This window comes from Aethalodelphis obliquidens, unplaced genomic scaffold, assembly GCF_003676395.1.
Source record: "Aethalodelphis obliquidens isolate GAN/ISIS:26980383/991018 unplaced genomic scaffold, ASM367639v1 scaffold8, whole genome shotgun sequence".
Lineage (NCBI taxonomy): Eukaryota > Metazoa > Chordata > Mammalia > Artiodactyla > Delphinidae > Aethalodelphis > Aethalodelphis obliquidens.
The window spans coordinates 6,220,412-6,238,356 of NW_020837952.1; the positions used below are offsets into that span (position 1 = coordinate 6,220,412).

At 42.1% G+C, this 17,945-nt stretch overlaps 1 protein-coding gene across 3 annotated transcripts; it reads right to left on the minus strand.

Annotated features, from left to right (window-relative positions):
• Positions 1-485: 485 nt before the first annotated feature.
• On the minus strand, positions 486-17,419 carry PYM1 (PYM1 exon junction complex associated factor). Of its 3 annotated transcripts, none has more exons than XM_027106584.1 (3): positions 16,634-17,118; positions 2,020-2,113; positions 486-1,630 (listed from the first exon to the last, which is right to left on the minus strand). In XM_027106584.1, exons 1-3 carry the CDS (start codon positions 16,665-16,667, stop codon positions 1,147-1,149), a joined length of 612 nt encoding a protein of 203 aa, XP_026962385.1. In that variant the 5' UTR covers positions 16,668-17,118; the 3' UTR covers positions 486-1,146. The 3 variants fall into 3 exon arrangements, 1 of the variants encoding a protein (XP_026962385.1); XR_003432834.1 differs by lacking the exon at positions 16,634-17,118 and adding an exon at positions 17,178-17,419 and having other exon boundaries at positions 1,612-1,630; XR_003432833.1 differs by lacking the exons at positions 486-1,630; positions 16,634-17,118 and adding an exon at positions 17,178-17,419 and having other exon boundaries at positions 1,637-2,113.
• Positions 17,420-17,945: the final 526 nt, after the last annotated feature.

Below are 17,945 nucleotides of genomic sequence, written 5' to 3' on the forward strand. Positions count from 1 at the left end.
AAGAAATGAGGCCAGATTGGGTAGAACCTTAAGAGTCAGGCTAAGAACTAAGGCTGACTTCTCCTCCGTGGGTTTCTATTCTGGCAGCTGGCTAGAAAGAAAGATGATGACAAGTGAAGGTGTGGAAATCAGAGGGTATGCGAAAATTAAGTGACAGCTCTTTTTGGCTGTAAATTCCTCGTCCTGTGTCATTAGTTTGCCCCACAATGCCATCTTGGGATGGCATCTGAGAAGATAAAATTTCAAAAGAGCTGTCCCAGGAATTCCCTGGTGGTCCAGTGGTTAGGACTCGGCTCTTTCACTGCAGTGGCCCGGTTCAATTCCTGGTGGGAGAACTAAGATCCTGCAAGCCCTGTGATGCAGCCAAAAAAAAAAAAAAAAAATTAGGTCAATGATCTTCAGAAGTAAACAGTAAGGGAGATACTAGGGCCCCACTGCTATGCAGCACAATAATGATGATACATGTAAATTAATATCAAATTAAATTTGTTTTAAGTTTCATTTTATTGTAACACTAATTTCTATTCACTGAAGTCTGAGCAAATGTGTACAGAAGTCAGTGTTGCTAATTTGGTGATACACATTATTTTTAAAAATTAAAAAGAATATTACTCTCAATACTTATCTTCCTGTGCCAAACTGAAGGGGATAAAACACCTACTAGAAGCTGAAAAGAAGAGAGGCAAAACATGTTGTCTACTTGAGTTTATTCTGTTCTTTAAAAAAAAAAAAAAAAAAGAGGTTAGGGATGGAGGGGGAAATAACCCATAAACACTGTGAACAGGAACCAAGACTCCAAGACTTGGGCGTACTCCCCCTACCCTCAACCTCAGTTCTCCAAGAGACTCCCACCCACCCAATTTTTTTTTAAACAAGACACCCAAATCAGCAGCAAAGGTACCTGGGATAGTCACTGAGATTTTGAACACTGGGAATGGGAGGGAGAAAAGTCCAAAAAAATAGGAGTTGGGAAAAAAAGGGAAGGAATGAGGGAGAGGTTAGGCTCTGGAGGACGGAATTGGGCCATGAGAGGTGAAAGTGAGCCAGTACGGGGGTACCCCTCCTGACTGCTGCTGCCCACATTCCCCAGGACCCCAGAGAGCCCCATGGTTTGTTCTGCTGTCCATCCTCTATTCCCCAAAGGCCTCACAGGCCCAGCTCCAAGTCCTCTAGCTCCTCCTCCAATGCCCTCCTCCTCGCTAGCTTCTCCAGCTGCTCTTTGCTGGGCTGGCTGATTTCCCCAGCCTGGATCCGCTGCTGCAGCTCTTCCACCTGCCGAAGCTTCTTCTTTAGGTTCTTTATCTTCTTGGCCTTCTCAGCGGTGGCAGCTGAGTCAGGCTGGTCGGAGGCAGCTGCAGGCGCTGCCCGGGAGGCCTGTGGGGCACTGGGGACCTGGGCTGTCTCTCCCAGGGACACCTTCTCGAGAGTCCGGCTCAAGGCCTCTGCCTCCCCTTTCTCTTGCTGCTGCCGCCTCTTCTCCTTCCGCTTCAGGTTGCGTTTGGCTGTCTTGGAGAGGCCTGGTTCACCACCTTCCGGCCTGGATGGGGTGACCGGAGCAGTGGCCTCCGGGCTCAGGCCGGGAGGCAGTTCTGGTTTACTCTTGAAAAACTTCACATACTTGTTCTCATACCTGCGGGGAACAGTGTCAAAGAATCACTGACTTTTCGAGCCCTTTTCCTAACCTTGTAATTTATTTCACCCTTTTCACTTTCCTGCTTCCTTCCTCTGCCTCTGGTCCCTCCCCAACTTTCCTCTGCTCTGCAGGTTGTAGGATCCCTAGGTCCTAAAGCTCTGGATCTCTGAATGCTATTTACAGGTTCTGCTGAATAGAGGCCATAGCAACAGGACTTGTCAGTCACTTGGTTACTCATCCCTCACTCATCCCTGAATCCCAGCCCCCTCCTTCCCTTTCCTAGGATCCTGGGATCAGGAAATTCTTCCCTGATCTCATAGGCACACATGTTCTTTCTTGCTGTAGGGACCCCACTAAATACTCCCTCCTCACGCCTAACCACGCACACTGGGACCTCCTCCTGGGGCACATAGCCTTCTTTCACCCTCCGCTGCTTTCGCCAGGTCCCGTCAGGTCGCTGTGTTGAAGCGATGTACTTGCCTGAAATGGGAGAATTAAATTGGAGAGTTACTCTTTCTAATTTTCAAATAGCCCCCAAGGTGAAAGAATGCATGAATGCACACAGCATCCCCCAGCACCTTCCACTAAATGCATCCATTAAGGCATTCTTTTCTCATATCAACCGTCAATCCCACTCTCATTATTTACTGAGTGCCTATACACTGTATAATACACCATCCCTGCCCTCAGGGAGTTTCTACTTTTATAATCTAGTTGGCAAGACAGGGCAGGCATAGAGGAAGTTTAAAAAAAACAAAACAGCATGAGGACATCAAAGGACAGTACATGAATAAGAGGCTAAAAAGGGCAAAAACAAGAATCATAGGAAGGAGAAATGACCAGGGATGTAGAAAAGGGGAAGTTTTATTAAGGTGGATGGTGAAAAATAGGTCAACTTTCAGGAATCCATAGTGTAGATATAAAAGCACCAGTACACAGGCTATATGTAAAGATGTTTGCATTATAATAATGTTGCTGCATTATTTAAATTGGCAAAAAGCTGAAAGCAACTTGAATGACCATCAATAGATGAGTGACTAAATAGACGTGGGTCATCCACATGATGGAACACCGTGCCATTATGAAAAAGAATGTTAGATACAGATGTACTGACCTTGAATGGTATTCATGATATACTAAGTGAAAAAGCAAGTTGCAGAATAATGTGTAAAGATCCTTAAACTTTTTTCAGAATCCCCCATACGCTCTTATTTTGTAATATTATGCATTTCACTGTGCAATCTTTTTTAAAAAAATCACATCCGTTAATCTCATCAGAAAACCCTTTACTGAAAAGCTGTCACGCTTCCAGTGGCAGTTACAAGTTTTCCAAAATTCTAATTTCCACTTGAAGGCTTGAATCTTATCCCTGGCAACAAACACTGAGAGTTGTTTTCCTTGAAATGACAGGCTCACTTCTTTCATTTTTCAGGAAAATGCCTATCAGGTACTCAGGTCTGAATTACTATAGTTTGTCAGTGGTTCCTTCAAGGAAAAATAGAGTTCCATGAAAAGGAAGCTTGTTTAGCTTACAACTCCAACAACTGCGCCAGTGCTTTTCCTTGAGACACCACTTCAGTGTGCAGCAGTGTTTCATGCTTACTTCCCATTTAATTCACAGAGAACTCTAAAAAGATGTTTAATTTTCAGTTATAAGATGAGTAAGTTCTGGGGGTATAAGGTACAGCATGGTGACTATCGTCAGCAAAACTGAACTGTACACTTGAAAGTTGCTATGAGAGTAGAGTTTCAGTGTTCTCACCATAAATCAATGAAAAGGTAATTATGTGAGGTAAAGGATGTGTTAACTAACCTTATTGTGGTAAACCTTTCGCAATATATATGTGTATCAAATCATCACCTTGTACACCTATAACATTGTACACAATGTTAAATGTCAGTCATATCTCAATAAACCTGGAAAAATAGATAAAAAGATGTGTATTAAAGAGCCAGGGTTTAATAAAATTAATAATTTTTATTGCATCATCAAGGATACTCTTAAGTGAAACTGGCATTATTTACTGCAAGCATGTGGCAGTGAAGAACACAATGACCAGTACGGTTTGGCGCCACCACCTTGATTAACGCTAAGAGGCCAGCAGTTTTACCCACCATTGCTTTTGTACCCTCAGTGCAAATGTCAACCCAGTAAAAGGGCAAATAACATCTCAGTATATTATCAAAATAGTTATGCTTGCAGACCTCCTGATAGGGTCTTAGGGAATCCCCAAGGGTCCTGGACAACATTTTGAGAACTGCTGGTGTAGAGGGTGCTCCCATTCCTTTTGGGGCAAGGAGCAGCACTTAGAGGTCCAGACAGTTTGTGTACAGGGGCAAAGAGAAAGGTGTGGAAGGACACATACCAAGATACCAAGACTTTAATGCTGATTACCTTAAGAGGGATAACCTGGAAGAAGAGGTGGTAGAAACCATTAAGCTTTAATAACATATTCCTAAAAAAAACACATATATATATTTATATCTTGTGTTAGTCTTGTTTTTCTTTTTTTTAGTATAACTTTTTTTAGTATAATTTGTTAAAAAAAAAGGAAAAAGAAGAAAATAAAAAAGATTAACAAAATAAAAAGTCCAGTCCAGAGCCTCCCACGGGGATTATACATTGTTACATGAATTGGGTTTTTGTTCAAAAGGCAAATATCATTAATAAATTAAAACTAAAACAAAAAATGTTAAAGAAAATGGGTAAGATTTGACAGGTAGAGGGGATGGGAGAGAGAACAAACATGCGCCAAGAAAGGCTTGGATGTGGGGATGGCCTGAGTATGTAAAGAACAGAAAACAGAGGAGCCCAGGAGAACCAGACAGTTCATGATGGGGAATAACATGAAGCTAGGTTGAAAATTAAAAATGGGGCCAGACCGTAGAACGCCTTAAAAACAAGGTCAAGGAATTTGGAATTTATCTGGTGAATAAAAGAGGGCCACTGAGAATATTGTTTGCTGAGCTGCAACAGTTTAGAGACAAGAGTAAAAATTCAAGAATGAAAAAACAGGGACTTCCCTGGTGGCCCAGTGGTTAAAAATCCACCTGCCAATGCAGGGGACACGGGTTTGAGCCCTGGTCCAGGATGATCCCACATGCCGTGGAGCAACTAAGCCCGTGCACCACAACTACTGAAGCCCGTCCACCTAGGGCCCGTGCTCTGCAACAAGAGAAGCCACCGCAATGCGAAGCCCGTGCGCTGCAATGAAGAGTAGCTCCCGCTCACCGCAACTAGAGAAAGCCCGCGCACAGCAACAAAGACCCAATGCAGCCAAAAAGAAATAAATAAAATAAGTAAATTTTTTAAAAAGTCATCTTTCAAAAAAACGACTGCAATAATCCTGGCATGAGAGACAGAACTGACTGAGAATGAAAAGGAAGAGAATGATGCCAGCCACGTTACCAAAGGATCAACCTCTCTTGGTAATTCACTGACTGGGGGAAGCGTAAAGAGGTTAAAGCCAAAGACACTTCAACACACTTCGTTTTAGCAATGCCAATCTTGAAAATTTAGCATAAGGAAATAATTCGAACAGGAAAAAACGAAAACAGAAAAAAGAAGAATGGGACAGTAATCATGTGAAAACTATGGCATTATTTATAAATAGCTAAAAATTAAAAACAAACTTCACATCCAGTTATACAGGAGTGGTTTATAATATAGCCATTAAAAATGACCAAAAAATTTTAATCATTAATATGATATAACGGAATATAAAACATAAAGTTAGGTCTTCCCTGGTGGTGCAGTGGTTGAGAGTCTGCCTGCCGATGCAGGGGACACGGGTTCGTGCCCCGGTCCGGGAGGATCCCACATGCCGCGGAGCGACTGGGCCCGTGAGCCATGGCCGCTGGGCCTGTGCGTCTGGAGCCTGTGCTCCGCAAAGGGAGGGGCCACAATGGTGAGAGGCCCACGTACCGCCAAAAAAACATAAAGTTATATACACTATGATTTATTATTAAATGTTATGCATATTCATAAGTTTAGAAAAGAAGATGCAATACGAAAAGTTATGTTGGTGATTGGCTTATAAATAACTTTTCCTTTTTTTTTTTTTATTAATAACTTTTCCTTTTAAAAATTCCAATTAATGTTGTTGCTATATTGTAGGTTTTTAAAAATCTCATTTTGGGTTTCAAATCCAAGCGGCTTTGGAGACACAAAGGAGAGTGAAATTACTTTTGACCAGGTAAAGTAAAAATTTTATGGAGGACAAAGCATCTTTGTGATCTTTGGAAGATGAGCAGGATTTAGACAGGTGGACGTTGGGGTGTGGTTATGAGGAAAGACGAGAAAGGGAAGTATTTCAGGCTTATAGGACAACATAAACAAAGGGACAAATCAGACTAGTCATTCCCCTACTTAAAATTCTTCCTGGATTCCTGTTGCCCTCAGGGTATTTACATGGAAGATGGAACCACACACAAAGGCCTTCTTGACCCAGCTCTTGCTAGTCTCCAGCCTCTTCACACCCAGTCATTCACACTCTCTGCTCCAGACACTGAAATAGTCACAAATCTCACCTGTGTCTTTATTCTCTATGCCTTTTTGCTTTTAAAACAATCTTCCTTTGGCTTGGAATAGACTTTTCTTGATTCTTATCTTAGTTAACGCCTATTGGTCTTTAAAGGTCCAGTTCAAGTATGAACTCCTCAGTGAAGTCCTTCCTGACCTCACCAACCCAAACCAGTTTAGAAGTTGACCTTTGTGCACCCACAGCACCTGGTGTGGCCTTTTATCATGATCTAATGTTTAAAATAATTGTTTGCTTAAGAGCAGAAACTTTGCCTTTGATCTTTGAAGCAAAGGGCCTGGTCCATGAAAGACTGTAATTAATTCAAATTAATGAATAAATAAAGTTAAGCATCATATTAGGGAATAGCAAGAATCCAGTATGTTTTGGCAAAAAGCATATGTAATGGAAAAAGAGACTAGAGGTAAATTAGTCAGAATATGAAAGGTATCCAATCTCCTCTTGAGTTTGGACTCAAGCTTCAGAAGGTGGGAGAACACTGAAGGCCATTAAGAGAGTGCATATGATCTGCACAAAGCATTGCTTTAAGAAGATTAACCTGAAAAATGTGTAACATAAACTAAAGGTAGAAAAAAATGAAAGCAATAGCTGCAATGTGAGAAGACTTGATTTAAATGGTCTCTATAAGTGTTGAAAAGAAAATGAAAGAGAAATTCATTATGAAGAATAAGTAGTCAGGATCTGAAGACTGCCAAGATTTGAATGAGAGAGAGGAAATCATTGTGCTACAGTGGATTTAATCTGGTGCTTTTCACGTTTTCTCTTATTTTTCACAACATCCCTGTGGGCATGTAGTGCGTATAGTAATAACATTATTCACACATGGATTTTAAATGTTTATTGAGTACTTGCTGCTGTGGCAGGCAATGTAACAGGAGCTAGGGATACAAAAATGAATGAATAAAGCAAGCAAGGGTCTTGCCTTCTTGGAGCATGCATTCCAATTAAAAAGAAAGGTAGACCAAAAAAAAAAAAAAAAAAAAAGAAAGAAAGGCAGGGCTTCCTTGGTGGCGCAGTGGTTAAGAATCTGCCTGCCAATTCAGGGGACACAGGTTCGAGCCCTGGTCCGGGAAGATCCCACATGCCGCAGAGCAACTAAGCCCGTGTGCCACAACTACTGAGCCTGCGCTCTAGAGCCTGCGAGCCACAGCTATGGAGCCTGCGAGCCACAACTACTGAGGCCCACATGAAACAACTACTGAAGCCTGTGCCTAGAGCCTGTGCTCTGTAACAAGAGAAGCCACCGCAATGAGAAGCCTACGGACCACAACGAAGAGTAACCCCCGCTCGCCGCAACTAGAGAAAGTCCATGCACAGCAAGGAAGACCCAACGCAGCCAAAAATAAATAAATTTATTTAAAAAAAAAAAAAAAAGAGTCCATAGGAGAAGACAGTTTTGTGAAAGTAACTAATTCAATTCTAGACAGGCAGTGTTTTTACATGGAATTAAGGAGAAAGGGACAATGCTAGAAACATACATTTAAGTACACTGCAGAGATTATAGTTGAAGCCTTAAGACTAGTAAAGATGGCAAAGGCGTGGATGGACCTAGATCCTTTCATACAGAGTAAAGTAAGTCACAAAGAGAAAAACAAGTACCATATATTAACGCATATATGTGGAATCTAGAAAAACGGTATAGATGATCTTATCTGTAAAGCAGAAATAGAGACAGAGACGGAGAGAACAAACGTATGGAAAACAAGGGAGAAAGGGCAGGGTGGGTGGGATGAACTGGGAGATTGGGATTGACATATATACAATACTATGTATAAAATAGATGACTAATGAGAATCTACTGTATAGCACAGGGAACTCTACTCGGTGCTCTGTGGTGACCTAAATGGGAAGGAAATCCAAAAAAGAGGGGATATATGTATACATATGGCTGATTAACTTAGCTGTACAGCAGAAACTGACACAGCAATGCAAAGCAAATACACTCCAATAAAAAAATTAAATAATAAAACACAGCAAAAAAAAGAAAAAGAAAAAGATGGAGTGTGAGAAAAGATAGGGCAGAAGCTTCTTGAATGGCCATCCTAACTGGAAGCCCTCAGAGATACAAATAGCCCATTATCACAAAGGAATACCTATTTTATGTTATCTTGGTTTCAGTCTCTGGCCTTGATGGTATCCAAAGGTACAGTCAAAAAGAGGGGAGAGGTTTGCTGATTCCTAACCCTAGAAATAAAAACCATGGGCAGAATACCATGATTTTCAGTAGCATCTTTGAGAGAACCAGAAACTAGAGGTTAGAGACTGCTACTATAAGAACTTTGTAAGCTTTGTTATTTCCCCACATCTGCTATTTTGTAATCCTCAATCTATTTCCTTAAACTGAAAAGGGCTTTGTTTTCAGGGGTGGCAGGAAGACAGTGAAAAGACAACACAGCAAGGCTTGAAAGAACTCCAAGGGGTTAGGTGGAAGTGACTCTTAAAGGTGTGCTGAATCTCTGGAGCCTGTTTCAAAGTTAAGAAAGGAGATCTGGGTCACAGATCTGAGCCTGAGGATGACCTGAGGGCCAACAATTATAAGACTTAGATGTGGTTTCTTTTTTTTCTTTTTTTTTTTATTAGTCATCCAGACATGGTTTCTAACATAGAGAAAATATTAAAAAGAAGATCCAATCTGGAGGAATGACCCTGGAAAAACGGTCATGATTATTTTCCTCAAAGAAGAAAAGGTGTCAGCAACACTAGGAAATAATTCTTAGAAAAAAAGGACCAGGACAGTACTACTCCATGGAGACCAAAAGAGTTTGAAGTAACGGCAGGTGATTAACAGTATTAAATATTACAGAGAGATTAAGGAAAAGCAGAACTGAGTAGGAAAAGGTTATTGATTTTGGAAATGTGGAAATCCCTAATTATGTTCAAGAATACAGCCTCAGACAAGTAGAGTGGTCAGAAGCCAGACTGTAATTAAGTGCAATGAATGTTTATTGAAAGCCTCCTATGAGAAAAATACTATATGAAGTGCTACAGGGATTATCAAGATCAGTAAAATGGCCCCTACTTTCAAGAAATTTACAGTTTAAGTAAGGAAAAAGGTGGGCAAGTTAGGCAAACAAAGAATAAGACAAAAGTATAAATGTCTTAGGTATCCCTAAGAGACACTGACACATAACCAATAGGAGATTTCAAGAGAATAAATAACCACACCCCATTTGATGGGGGAAGGTGACAGGAAATTAGGAAAATCTCAGGGACTTGACCTCAAAGAGTAGGAAGCAGTAGTAATAATAACAACAGTAAATCAGTGGCTGATATTTTTGCAGGCAGAGAAAGGAAGGGAAAGGGCATTCTAAGAGGAATAACAACAAGCAAAATGATGGCAGTGTAAAACTCACAGTATGTTAAGAACAATTAGGAAAGAATGTTTATTAATGAGTGGGTACTTTACACCAGGAACTTTACATACACTACCTGACTGAATCTAGACAATAGGTAGATTATTATGATCTACAGCTGAGGAAACAGCCTTCAAGAGGTTGAAGATATGTCCAAGATCACAAAGGCAGCATGTAGCTGCAGTCTGAACTCAGTCCTGACGCCAAAGCTTACATACCAGAACATTCCTATTCCACCTGTTTTATACTATACTGCCCAGTTTCACTACAGGGTTTAGGCAGAGATATAGTATGTGATGATATTGTACTGAAAAGTGGTTTGTGCTCATATTAGAGAGGAGTATCTTAAATGTAAAAGTGAATGGTCCATATGTAAATTTGAGAGTCAATTCCAAAAAGATAACAGCAGCTACCCCTTATTGAGTGCTTGCTTCATGACAAGGATAGTACTCAGTGTTTGTGTGTGTGTGTGTGTGTGTGTGTGTGTGTGTATATATATATATATATATATAATTTTTCTTTTTTAAGATTTTTTTGACATGGACCATTTTTAAAGTCTTCATTGAATTTGTTACAATATTGCTTCCGTTTTATGTTTTGGTTTTTTGGCTGCGAGCCATGTAGGATCTTAGCTCCCTGACCAGGGATTGAACCCGCATCCCCTGCATTGGAAGACAAAGTCTTAACCACTGGACTGCCAGGGAAGTCCCTGTTTATATATATTATTTCATTTTCACAACTCCATGAAGGATTATTCGTTTCACAGATGATGAGAAATTTAATAATTTGCCCGAAGTTACAATGTCAGTAAACTGCAGTAGAATTCGAATCCAGGCTGTGGGTTCCAAAGGCTGTGCTTTTTACACTATTGTGTATTGTGTTATAAGTGAAGAAGAATACCAGAAAGTTCAACCTCACTAGTAATCAAAGGAAATACAAATTAAAACAATAAAATATCATTTTTACCTATCAAAGCAGTAGAATTTTTAAAGATCAGAATACCAGTGTAGTCCAAGAAGTGATGAAACCAGTATATTCATATCCTGTCAATGGTAAAACCCTTCAGAAAACAATGTGGGGGCTTCCCTGGTGGCGCAGTGGTTGAGAGTCCGCCTGCCGATGCAGGGGACACGGGTTCATGCCCCGGTCCGGGAAGATCCCACATGCCGCAGAACGGCTGGGCCCGTGAGCCATGGCCGCTGGGCCTGCGCGTCTGAAGCCTGTGCTCCGCAATGGGAGAGGCCCGTGTACCGCAAAAAAAAAGAAAGAAAGAAAGCAATCTGGCTAACTAAGAGAGAGAGTATAAGGTAGTCCTAACATAGAGCAGCATTTCCTAAATATTGTTATGTAATAAAACACTACTTCTGTAGTGTTGTAGATATTGTAACACTACTTCTGTAAGGTTACCCCCAAAAATTGTTAAATAAGTTTGAGAAATTCTGGGTTAAACATAGGAAAAAAATTTTTTTGTTCTTATCAGCAAGACTTAAATGAGTTATGTTCTCGTTCATGTGAATATTCCAATGGAAATGTGGTTTACAGTGTTTCCCAAATTTATTTGACCACAGGAAGCTTATTTTTATTTTAGTTTTTTATTTTACAGCACATCTCACAGGACTACTAAGTGTTCTGAGAATCATACTTGGGGAAGTACAGCCATTCGGTATGATCCAAATTATGTTAAATAGATATGCTATATATATGCAGAGAAAGAAAAACTAAAAGGAAATGTAATTGTAGTTATCTTTGGGCTCTGCAATTACCAAATATGCATGGGACTTATATTTTATACTAGTTATGAAAATATTTTCCAAGTTTTCTACAATCAATATAAATTAATTTTATAATTACTTAAAAATAAATAAAAGTTTGTATCCTCCAATCCAGTAATTCGACTTTTGAGAAATCTGTCCTAACAAAATAACCCTAGGGCTTCCCTGGTGGCGCAGTGGTTGAGAGTCCGCCTGACAATGCAGGGTACACGGGTTCGAGCCCTGGTCTGGGAAGCTCCCACATGCCGCGGAGCAACTAAGCCCGTGAGCCACAACTACTGAGCCTGCGCTCTGAAGCCCGCAAGCCACAACTACTGAGCCCATGTGCTGCAACTACTGAAGCCCGCATCCCTGGAGCCTGTGCTCCGCAACAACAGAAGCCACTACAGTGAGAGGCTCACGCACCACAACAAAGAGTAGCCCCCGCTTGCTGCAACTAGGGAAAGCCCGCGCACAGCAACGAAGACCCAATGCAGCCAAAAATAAATTAATTAATTAATTTTTAAAAAAGAAAAAATAACCCTAAATGCAGACAAAAATTTATGTACAAAAATATTCGTAGAGTTCTTATAACAAAAATTCTGGAAACAATCTAGAAGTCCAATAACAGAAGAAAGGTAAGAGAGGGTGTATGCCCAAATAATAAAACACTCTGCCAGTATTTTAAAAGATGTTTTCAAAGAGTTTTTAATAGCAAAGAAGAATACTTATGTCGTGAGGTTAAACGAAAAGGCAACACATAAAAATGTAAATACCGTCTGATTAAAAAATGTTTTAAAAATGCACAGAAAAATAGAGATCAAAAGGGTATATGCCAAATTGAACAGTGGACAAATTATATTGAACAAAAATTAAATAATTAAATTTGTACTTAAGGAGCAGTAATCTGGTAACAGTGTGTCAAATGAACTGAAACAGAGAGAGACAGAGGTAGGACAACTGTTTAGGAGGTCACAGCAATATTTGCAGGATAAAGGAAACTAGAATTTTATCAGGCACTTAGATTGACTCAAGTACTCTGCTTGATACTTTACACATGTAATCTATTCTAATCCATAATCTTTATAACAGTAATAATTACAGAACCATTTCTTGGGTACTTTCTATGTGCTAGACATGTACATTATTTCATTTAAATTTTAATTCTCACAATAATCCTATGTTGTAGGAGTTATTATTCCTATTTCATTGATGAGAAAACTAAAACTTGGATTCCCTAGGCTTAAAATTCCCAGGCCATGTAGCTAACAAGCATTGAAGGTGGGATAAGGGTAACAACAGCAGAAACAGAAAATGATACTTTGACAATTGGAGGGTGGGGGGTAGAAGAGGGAGTAAAAGACAATGCAAAAACAACACCCCAGTTCATTTTGTTAATAACAACAAAAACACCTAGTGCTCTGATCTTGGTTTCCCACACCATTCTTAAGTAAAAGGAACGAGGGCTCCTTAGAGAAATAGCTGATTCTAGGACTGGGCCAGGAAATATGCAAGATGAGCCTGGAGCAGCTTCTAGTGCCAGAAAGTAAGAAAGAGCTAACAAAACAAAACAAACAAACAAAAAAAACCTACACTGATGGGGATATGTCAAAGGGACACAGGGCCAACTAAAAGAGCTCCCAATGTTCAAAGCTGAAACATTTGAGCAATAAAATAAATAACCCGAAGTTCATATTGATACACATAACTGACTGAATAAATAAATGGCAGAAAAAATAAATAAATGGCAGAGAAGAGACAAATCTGTGCAAAAGAATTTCAAATGATGTGTATAAATACTCCATCCTTAAGGAAGGTAGCATAACTCCCCACTCTTTAAGTGTGGGCTGTGAATAGTGACTTTCTTAAGAGTACAAAATGGAAAGGAGAAGGGGAAAAAAGTAACTTTACAGTGGAGAAACTTTACAAACACTACCTCAGGCAGGAGATCATGGTAAATATCAAGAGTAAAACAATCTTTGTGATACTATGTATCCTCAATACGATATGATGAAAACCTCACTTTACTTCTATGGTCCTCCCCTAAAAAACACATAACCCCAGTCTAATCATGAGACAAACATCAAATTCCAATAGAGGGGCATCCTACAAAAATAACTGACCAATACTCCTCAAAACTGTTAAAGTCATCCAAAACAAAGAAAGTCTGAGAAATTGTCACAGCCAATAGGAGTTTAAGGAGACGAGAACTAAACGTAATATGGGATCCTGGAACAGAAAAAAAATTAGGTAAAAACTAAGGAAATCTTAATAATGTATGGACCTTAGTTAATAACAATGTATGAATATCGGTTCATTAATTGCAATAACGATACCATACTAATGTAAGATGTTAATAACGGGAAACTGAGTTTAAGGTATATGGGAACTGTATCATTTTCTCAATTTTTCTATAAATCTAAAACTGTTCTAAAAAGTAAAGTCTATTTAAAATAAAGAAAGAGAGAAATGATGCAATAAGCTGATCTTGGGTTGGCTAGAACAATGGTGCCTTTAACAGAAATAAGGAAGGAAAAACTGATATCGATTATGGTCAGACTGGATTTAAGGTGTGACAGTATATCCAAGAATGAAAGCTACTCACCAAACAATTAGAACTGACAACTCAGGAGAGAGGCTAGTGCTAGAAAGAAACCATTTTGAAGAGTTAAGGAACAGGGAATTCCCGGCAGTCCAGTCCTTAGGATTCGGTGCTTTCACTGCTGTGGCCCAGGTTCAATCCCTGGTCAGGGAACTAAGATCCTGAAAGCCACAAGGCCAGAAAAAAAAAGTTAAGGAACAAGTAAGCAGTGAGGAAATGGAAATAGTATGTGTGGGCCTGATATTCAAGAAATCAGGCTATGAAGAGGAAAGAAACAGAAATAACAGACCTTGATTTCTCAATGAAACAGAAAATGAGGCCATCTGCCACAAGAAGGGGAATTAAAAGGGAAAGTCACCGAGAGCTGAGAAAGGTAAGGGAAATAGCCATGGTAGAATGTAAGCAAACCAACAAAGAAGAATTGGAAAAAAGCTGTGATCTTGGCAGAAGTTAACATTAAGTTATATTATACTGAATGTGCTACTGTCTGTGCCTTTTCTCTAGCCATGTGCTGTGGCCTAGAAGCTGAAGCCAAGAAAACAGTTGATGGGTATGATTCAAGATAACAGAAGTGCTTGCTTAGTATTGAAGATCAAAATGAATGAGGAAAGCAATGACGATAGTGACTGTTCACAGAGGTCTAGCAGGGTAGCATCAAAAGTAGTCATGAAGGGCTTCCCTGGTGGCGCAGTGGTTGAGAGTCCACCTGCCGATGCAGGGGACACGGGTTCATGCCCCGGTCCGGGAAGATCTCACATGCCGTGGAGTGGCTGGCCCCGTGAGCCATGGCTGCTGAGCCTGCGCGTCCGAAGCCTGTGCTCCGCAACGGGAGAGACCACAACAGTGAGAGGCCCGCGAACCGCAAAAAAAACCAAACAAAAAAGTAGTCATGAAGATACTGGTAGACTCAATGAAATGGGAAAGGTCAAGGACCAGAGAACCTAAGGAGGGCAAAAAGCTGATTCTATGGGCATGTGGAAGTAAAAAAGGTGACTGGGTAAGGAAGCTAAAATAAGTGATGGGGAACACCTGAAGGGGAAAGCAGTGTCGTAGGTGATGTCCTATGTGGTAGGATATGTAGTAGGTCCAGGTTGTAGTGATTCTAATGTGTGGCTGGTTTGAAAATTCAAAGGAAAGTTAATGGTCTCATGCTGAGGAACTATACAATAAGAGTATTCCAAAGATGCTGAAGACACTGAGAATGAGTGAAGACACTGAGAAACAGAATAAAAGAAAAGAAAAAAGAAAAAGATATGCTACACCAGGGTCCTTGTGGGCAGTGAATGGGCAGGTTTTAGAGAAAATGCTATAATTGCATGGCAGTACCTTCCATGAGACTTACAGTGACAGTGGTAGATCAATGATCTGGAAATAGTAAGAGAAAGCAAAAAAGCAGTGTGATTCCTTCTCTTCCACACAGTCACAGAGAACAGAAGATACCTCTTGGTGGGAGGGTAGGGTGAGATGTGATATCTGGATGTCCGTTAAATCAGTTTAAAGAAAACGATTAAGAATAAAGAGAAGTGTACTGGACAACGAGTATCCAAAGCACACATTAAAAGAAGCAAACTGAAGAAGTACCTACTATGTAGAGAGCAAGAGAAGAGGTTGTACCACTTTGAAAGGTGAGGCTGCAGAGAAGTAGCAGAGACTTGGGTTGTCATTAGATACCATAGGAGGGGTGGGTTGAGATGTAAGTAACATGGAGAACAAGCAAAGCAAGAGGCATAAAAGGTACATTTTAAAACAGACCGCATGTACCAAAGCACACACACACTGTCACTTCTACAGAATACACATACACAATGAGGGCTACAAAAAACAGTAATACTTTGACTTGCACAGCGTTTTATAAATTGCTTTCACATATACTATCTTATTTGACTGTCACTGGGTAGATATGCACATTTTTCTGAAGGTGGGGAAATTAGGATGGGCTATAGCCAAAATGAAAATCTTGATTTTCAGTTTTCAACACATAAACCTCACATACACAACAGATATTTCAGCATCTCAATCAGCCAGGTTGGAAAATCTTCTCTGATCAGAAGGCACAGTGGGCTCTGTAAACTTGTCACACGGCTTGAGAGGCCACTAGACACCTTCTTGTTCACCTTCTACCACCTTAGATCCCTCAACTCCCATCACCATCGCCAGAGAAGGTACAGAAGGGTGATGCCATCAAGGAGAAAACTCTAGCTGAAAGTTGTATTAGGTCCCTCTTCCCTTCACACCTCTGTACCTCAGTGACCCAACAATGAAAATAAGGGAGAGTGGAAAAAAGAACTATGTAGCAATGAGGAGGTCTCCAACAAATACAGCTTCAAGAAAAAGAATTTAAACGGGGCTAGGGTAGGGCAGAAAGCAGGTACACTGAGAGATGGGGGAGGGGAAGAGGGGGAGAGCAGGAATTGGAGGGAACTGAGAGTGTAGGAGCCCCCAAGCCTGAAAAACCCAAAAGAAATATGGCAGCTCCAACTTCTGGACGAAAGCTAAGGGCCCGTGAGGGTCCTGGAGCAAGGTCCAGCATTGAAGGACCCCACGGTTTGGGTGACCGGAAGCGGAGACCCCCCAAACACGAGACCAGAAGGGGGCGCAGGTGACACCCCGTAGGAGAGAATGAATGGGGAAGGCGGTCCGGAGGGCGGGGCAAAGGAGGGGCCCCGGGATGGGCGGGGCACAGACCCCTTTCCAAGTCCGAACCCCTACCCCGAGAGCCCGGGGAGAAGCGGCTCCACATCTCCCGCACTCACCGCCGGTCTCATCAGTTACATAGGGAGTCGCCATCTTGAAAACGCAAACCACTTCCGGCGTGAGCGGGCTGGGGTCCCGCCCCCCTCCCCACCGGAAGTGGAGTCCTGATCGTAGCAAGCCACCATTTTAGTCTTAAAGGAAGAGTGCACCATTTCATGGACAGCAGTGAAGGAGGAGGAATGGGGTAGAAGCTGAAGACTCTAAAAAATAAGAGCCGTGGGCTCTTTTACTGCCACTGATAGCATTAGTGAGCGCCTGCTGCGTATACAGCAGTTCTCTGGGCGCCGAGAGAAGTTCCGAGGCACAGCCCCTCTCCTCAAGGCACTCTTCGACTGTCTAGGACCTGCGGGAGAAAAGGGGGCAAGGCCCACCTGCATCCAGAAAGGGCGGGGGGCGGCTAATAAATGAGGAAAAGAAGAATATTCAGGCCCTGGCCTTCATCCAGGTCCCAGAGCAGCTTGGGGACATAGGACGGGACAGGCAAACTCCGGGAACGCACTGGGGCGCACCAATGTTGGGGGCGAACGCAAGACCCCAACTAACCCTCTCTTAGAAGGTGGGGAGGTCGAAATCGCGTGCCGATTGCCCTTGGCCGCTCAGCTCAACCCTCTGGACGGAGACCCGAGAAAGGGGAGTGCAAGGCCGAAGGCGCTGCCGGTCGGTCACCTGTCCCCGCAGCCTCAGGGTTGCCGGCGGCTTCTACGGCTGAGGAGGCGCGGCGGGCCGGGCTGGGCGGGCAGCCCGGGCCTGGCCCTGCCCCTGGGGCGGCCCCAGGGACTCGGGCGGCGAAGTGACGACGGCCCAAGTCCGCTCTGGCCTTTGACCCGGGAGTCTCCTCGGGCTTCGCCCCAGGGTCAGAGGGCAAGGCGAAGGCTTCTGGGCGGACCCAGTCAGTATTCTAATTAACCTCATCCAAGTCTCTGGGCGATGGGGATCGATATCGGGGCAACGCGCCAACAATCTGAGCCGTACAGTCACTCCCTTTGCAGCCCTACCCTGCCCCGTGCCTCCCTATTCTTTAGAGGAACCCAAACGTTTTCCCTCCCCCGCTCTTTCAGCAGCTCTTGTTCCTTCTGGGCTAAGTCCTGCTAAACTCGTTTCCCTCACAGCTTGGGAGGGGCCGGCTGCAAGTTCCTCTCCTCAGGTGTCTGCCCTGCCCTCTTCCTTCCCCCCCCATGTTGCTTTTTCCTCATCAACCCATTTACCTTCCTCCAAATCCCCCACTTTGGCTTAGGTTAATGTCCAACAGAACCAGTTAGTGACCACCTCCAACACTAGGCTGCATGTCCCACTTAAAAAACAAACAAACAA

Bases quoted from the DNA above. Each gene is read 5' to 3' on its own strand.
- PYM1 (XM_027106584.1), bottom strand. From the start codon at position 16,667: ATGGCGACTCCCTATGTAACTGATGAGACCGGCG. The intron at 2,114-16,633 runs GTGAGTGCGGGA...CTCCCATTTCAG, and splicing joins TGTAACTGATGAGACCGGCG to GCAAGTACATCGCTTCAACA. The intron at 1,631-2,019 runs GTGCGTGGTTAG...TGTTCCCCGCAG, and splicing joins CCCCAGGAGGAGGTCCCAGT to GTATGAGAACAAGTATGTGA.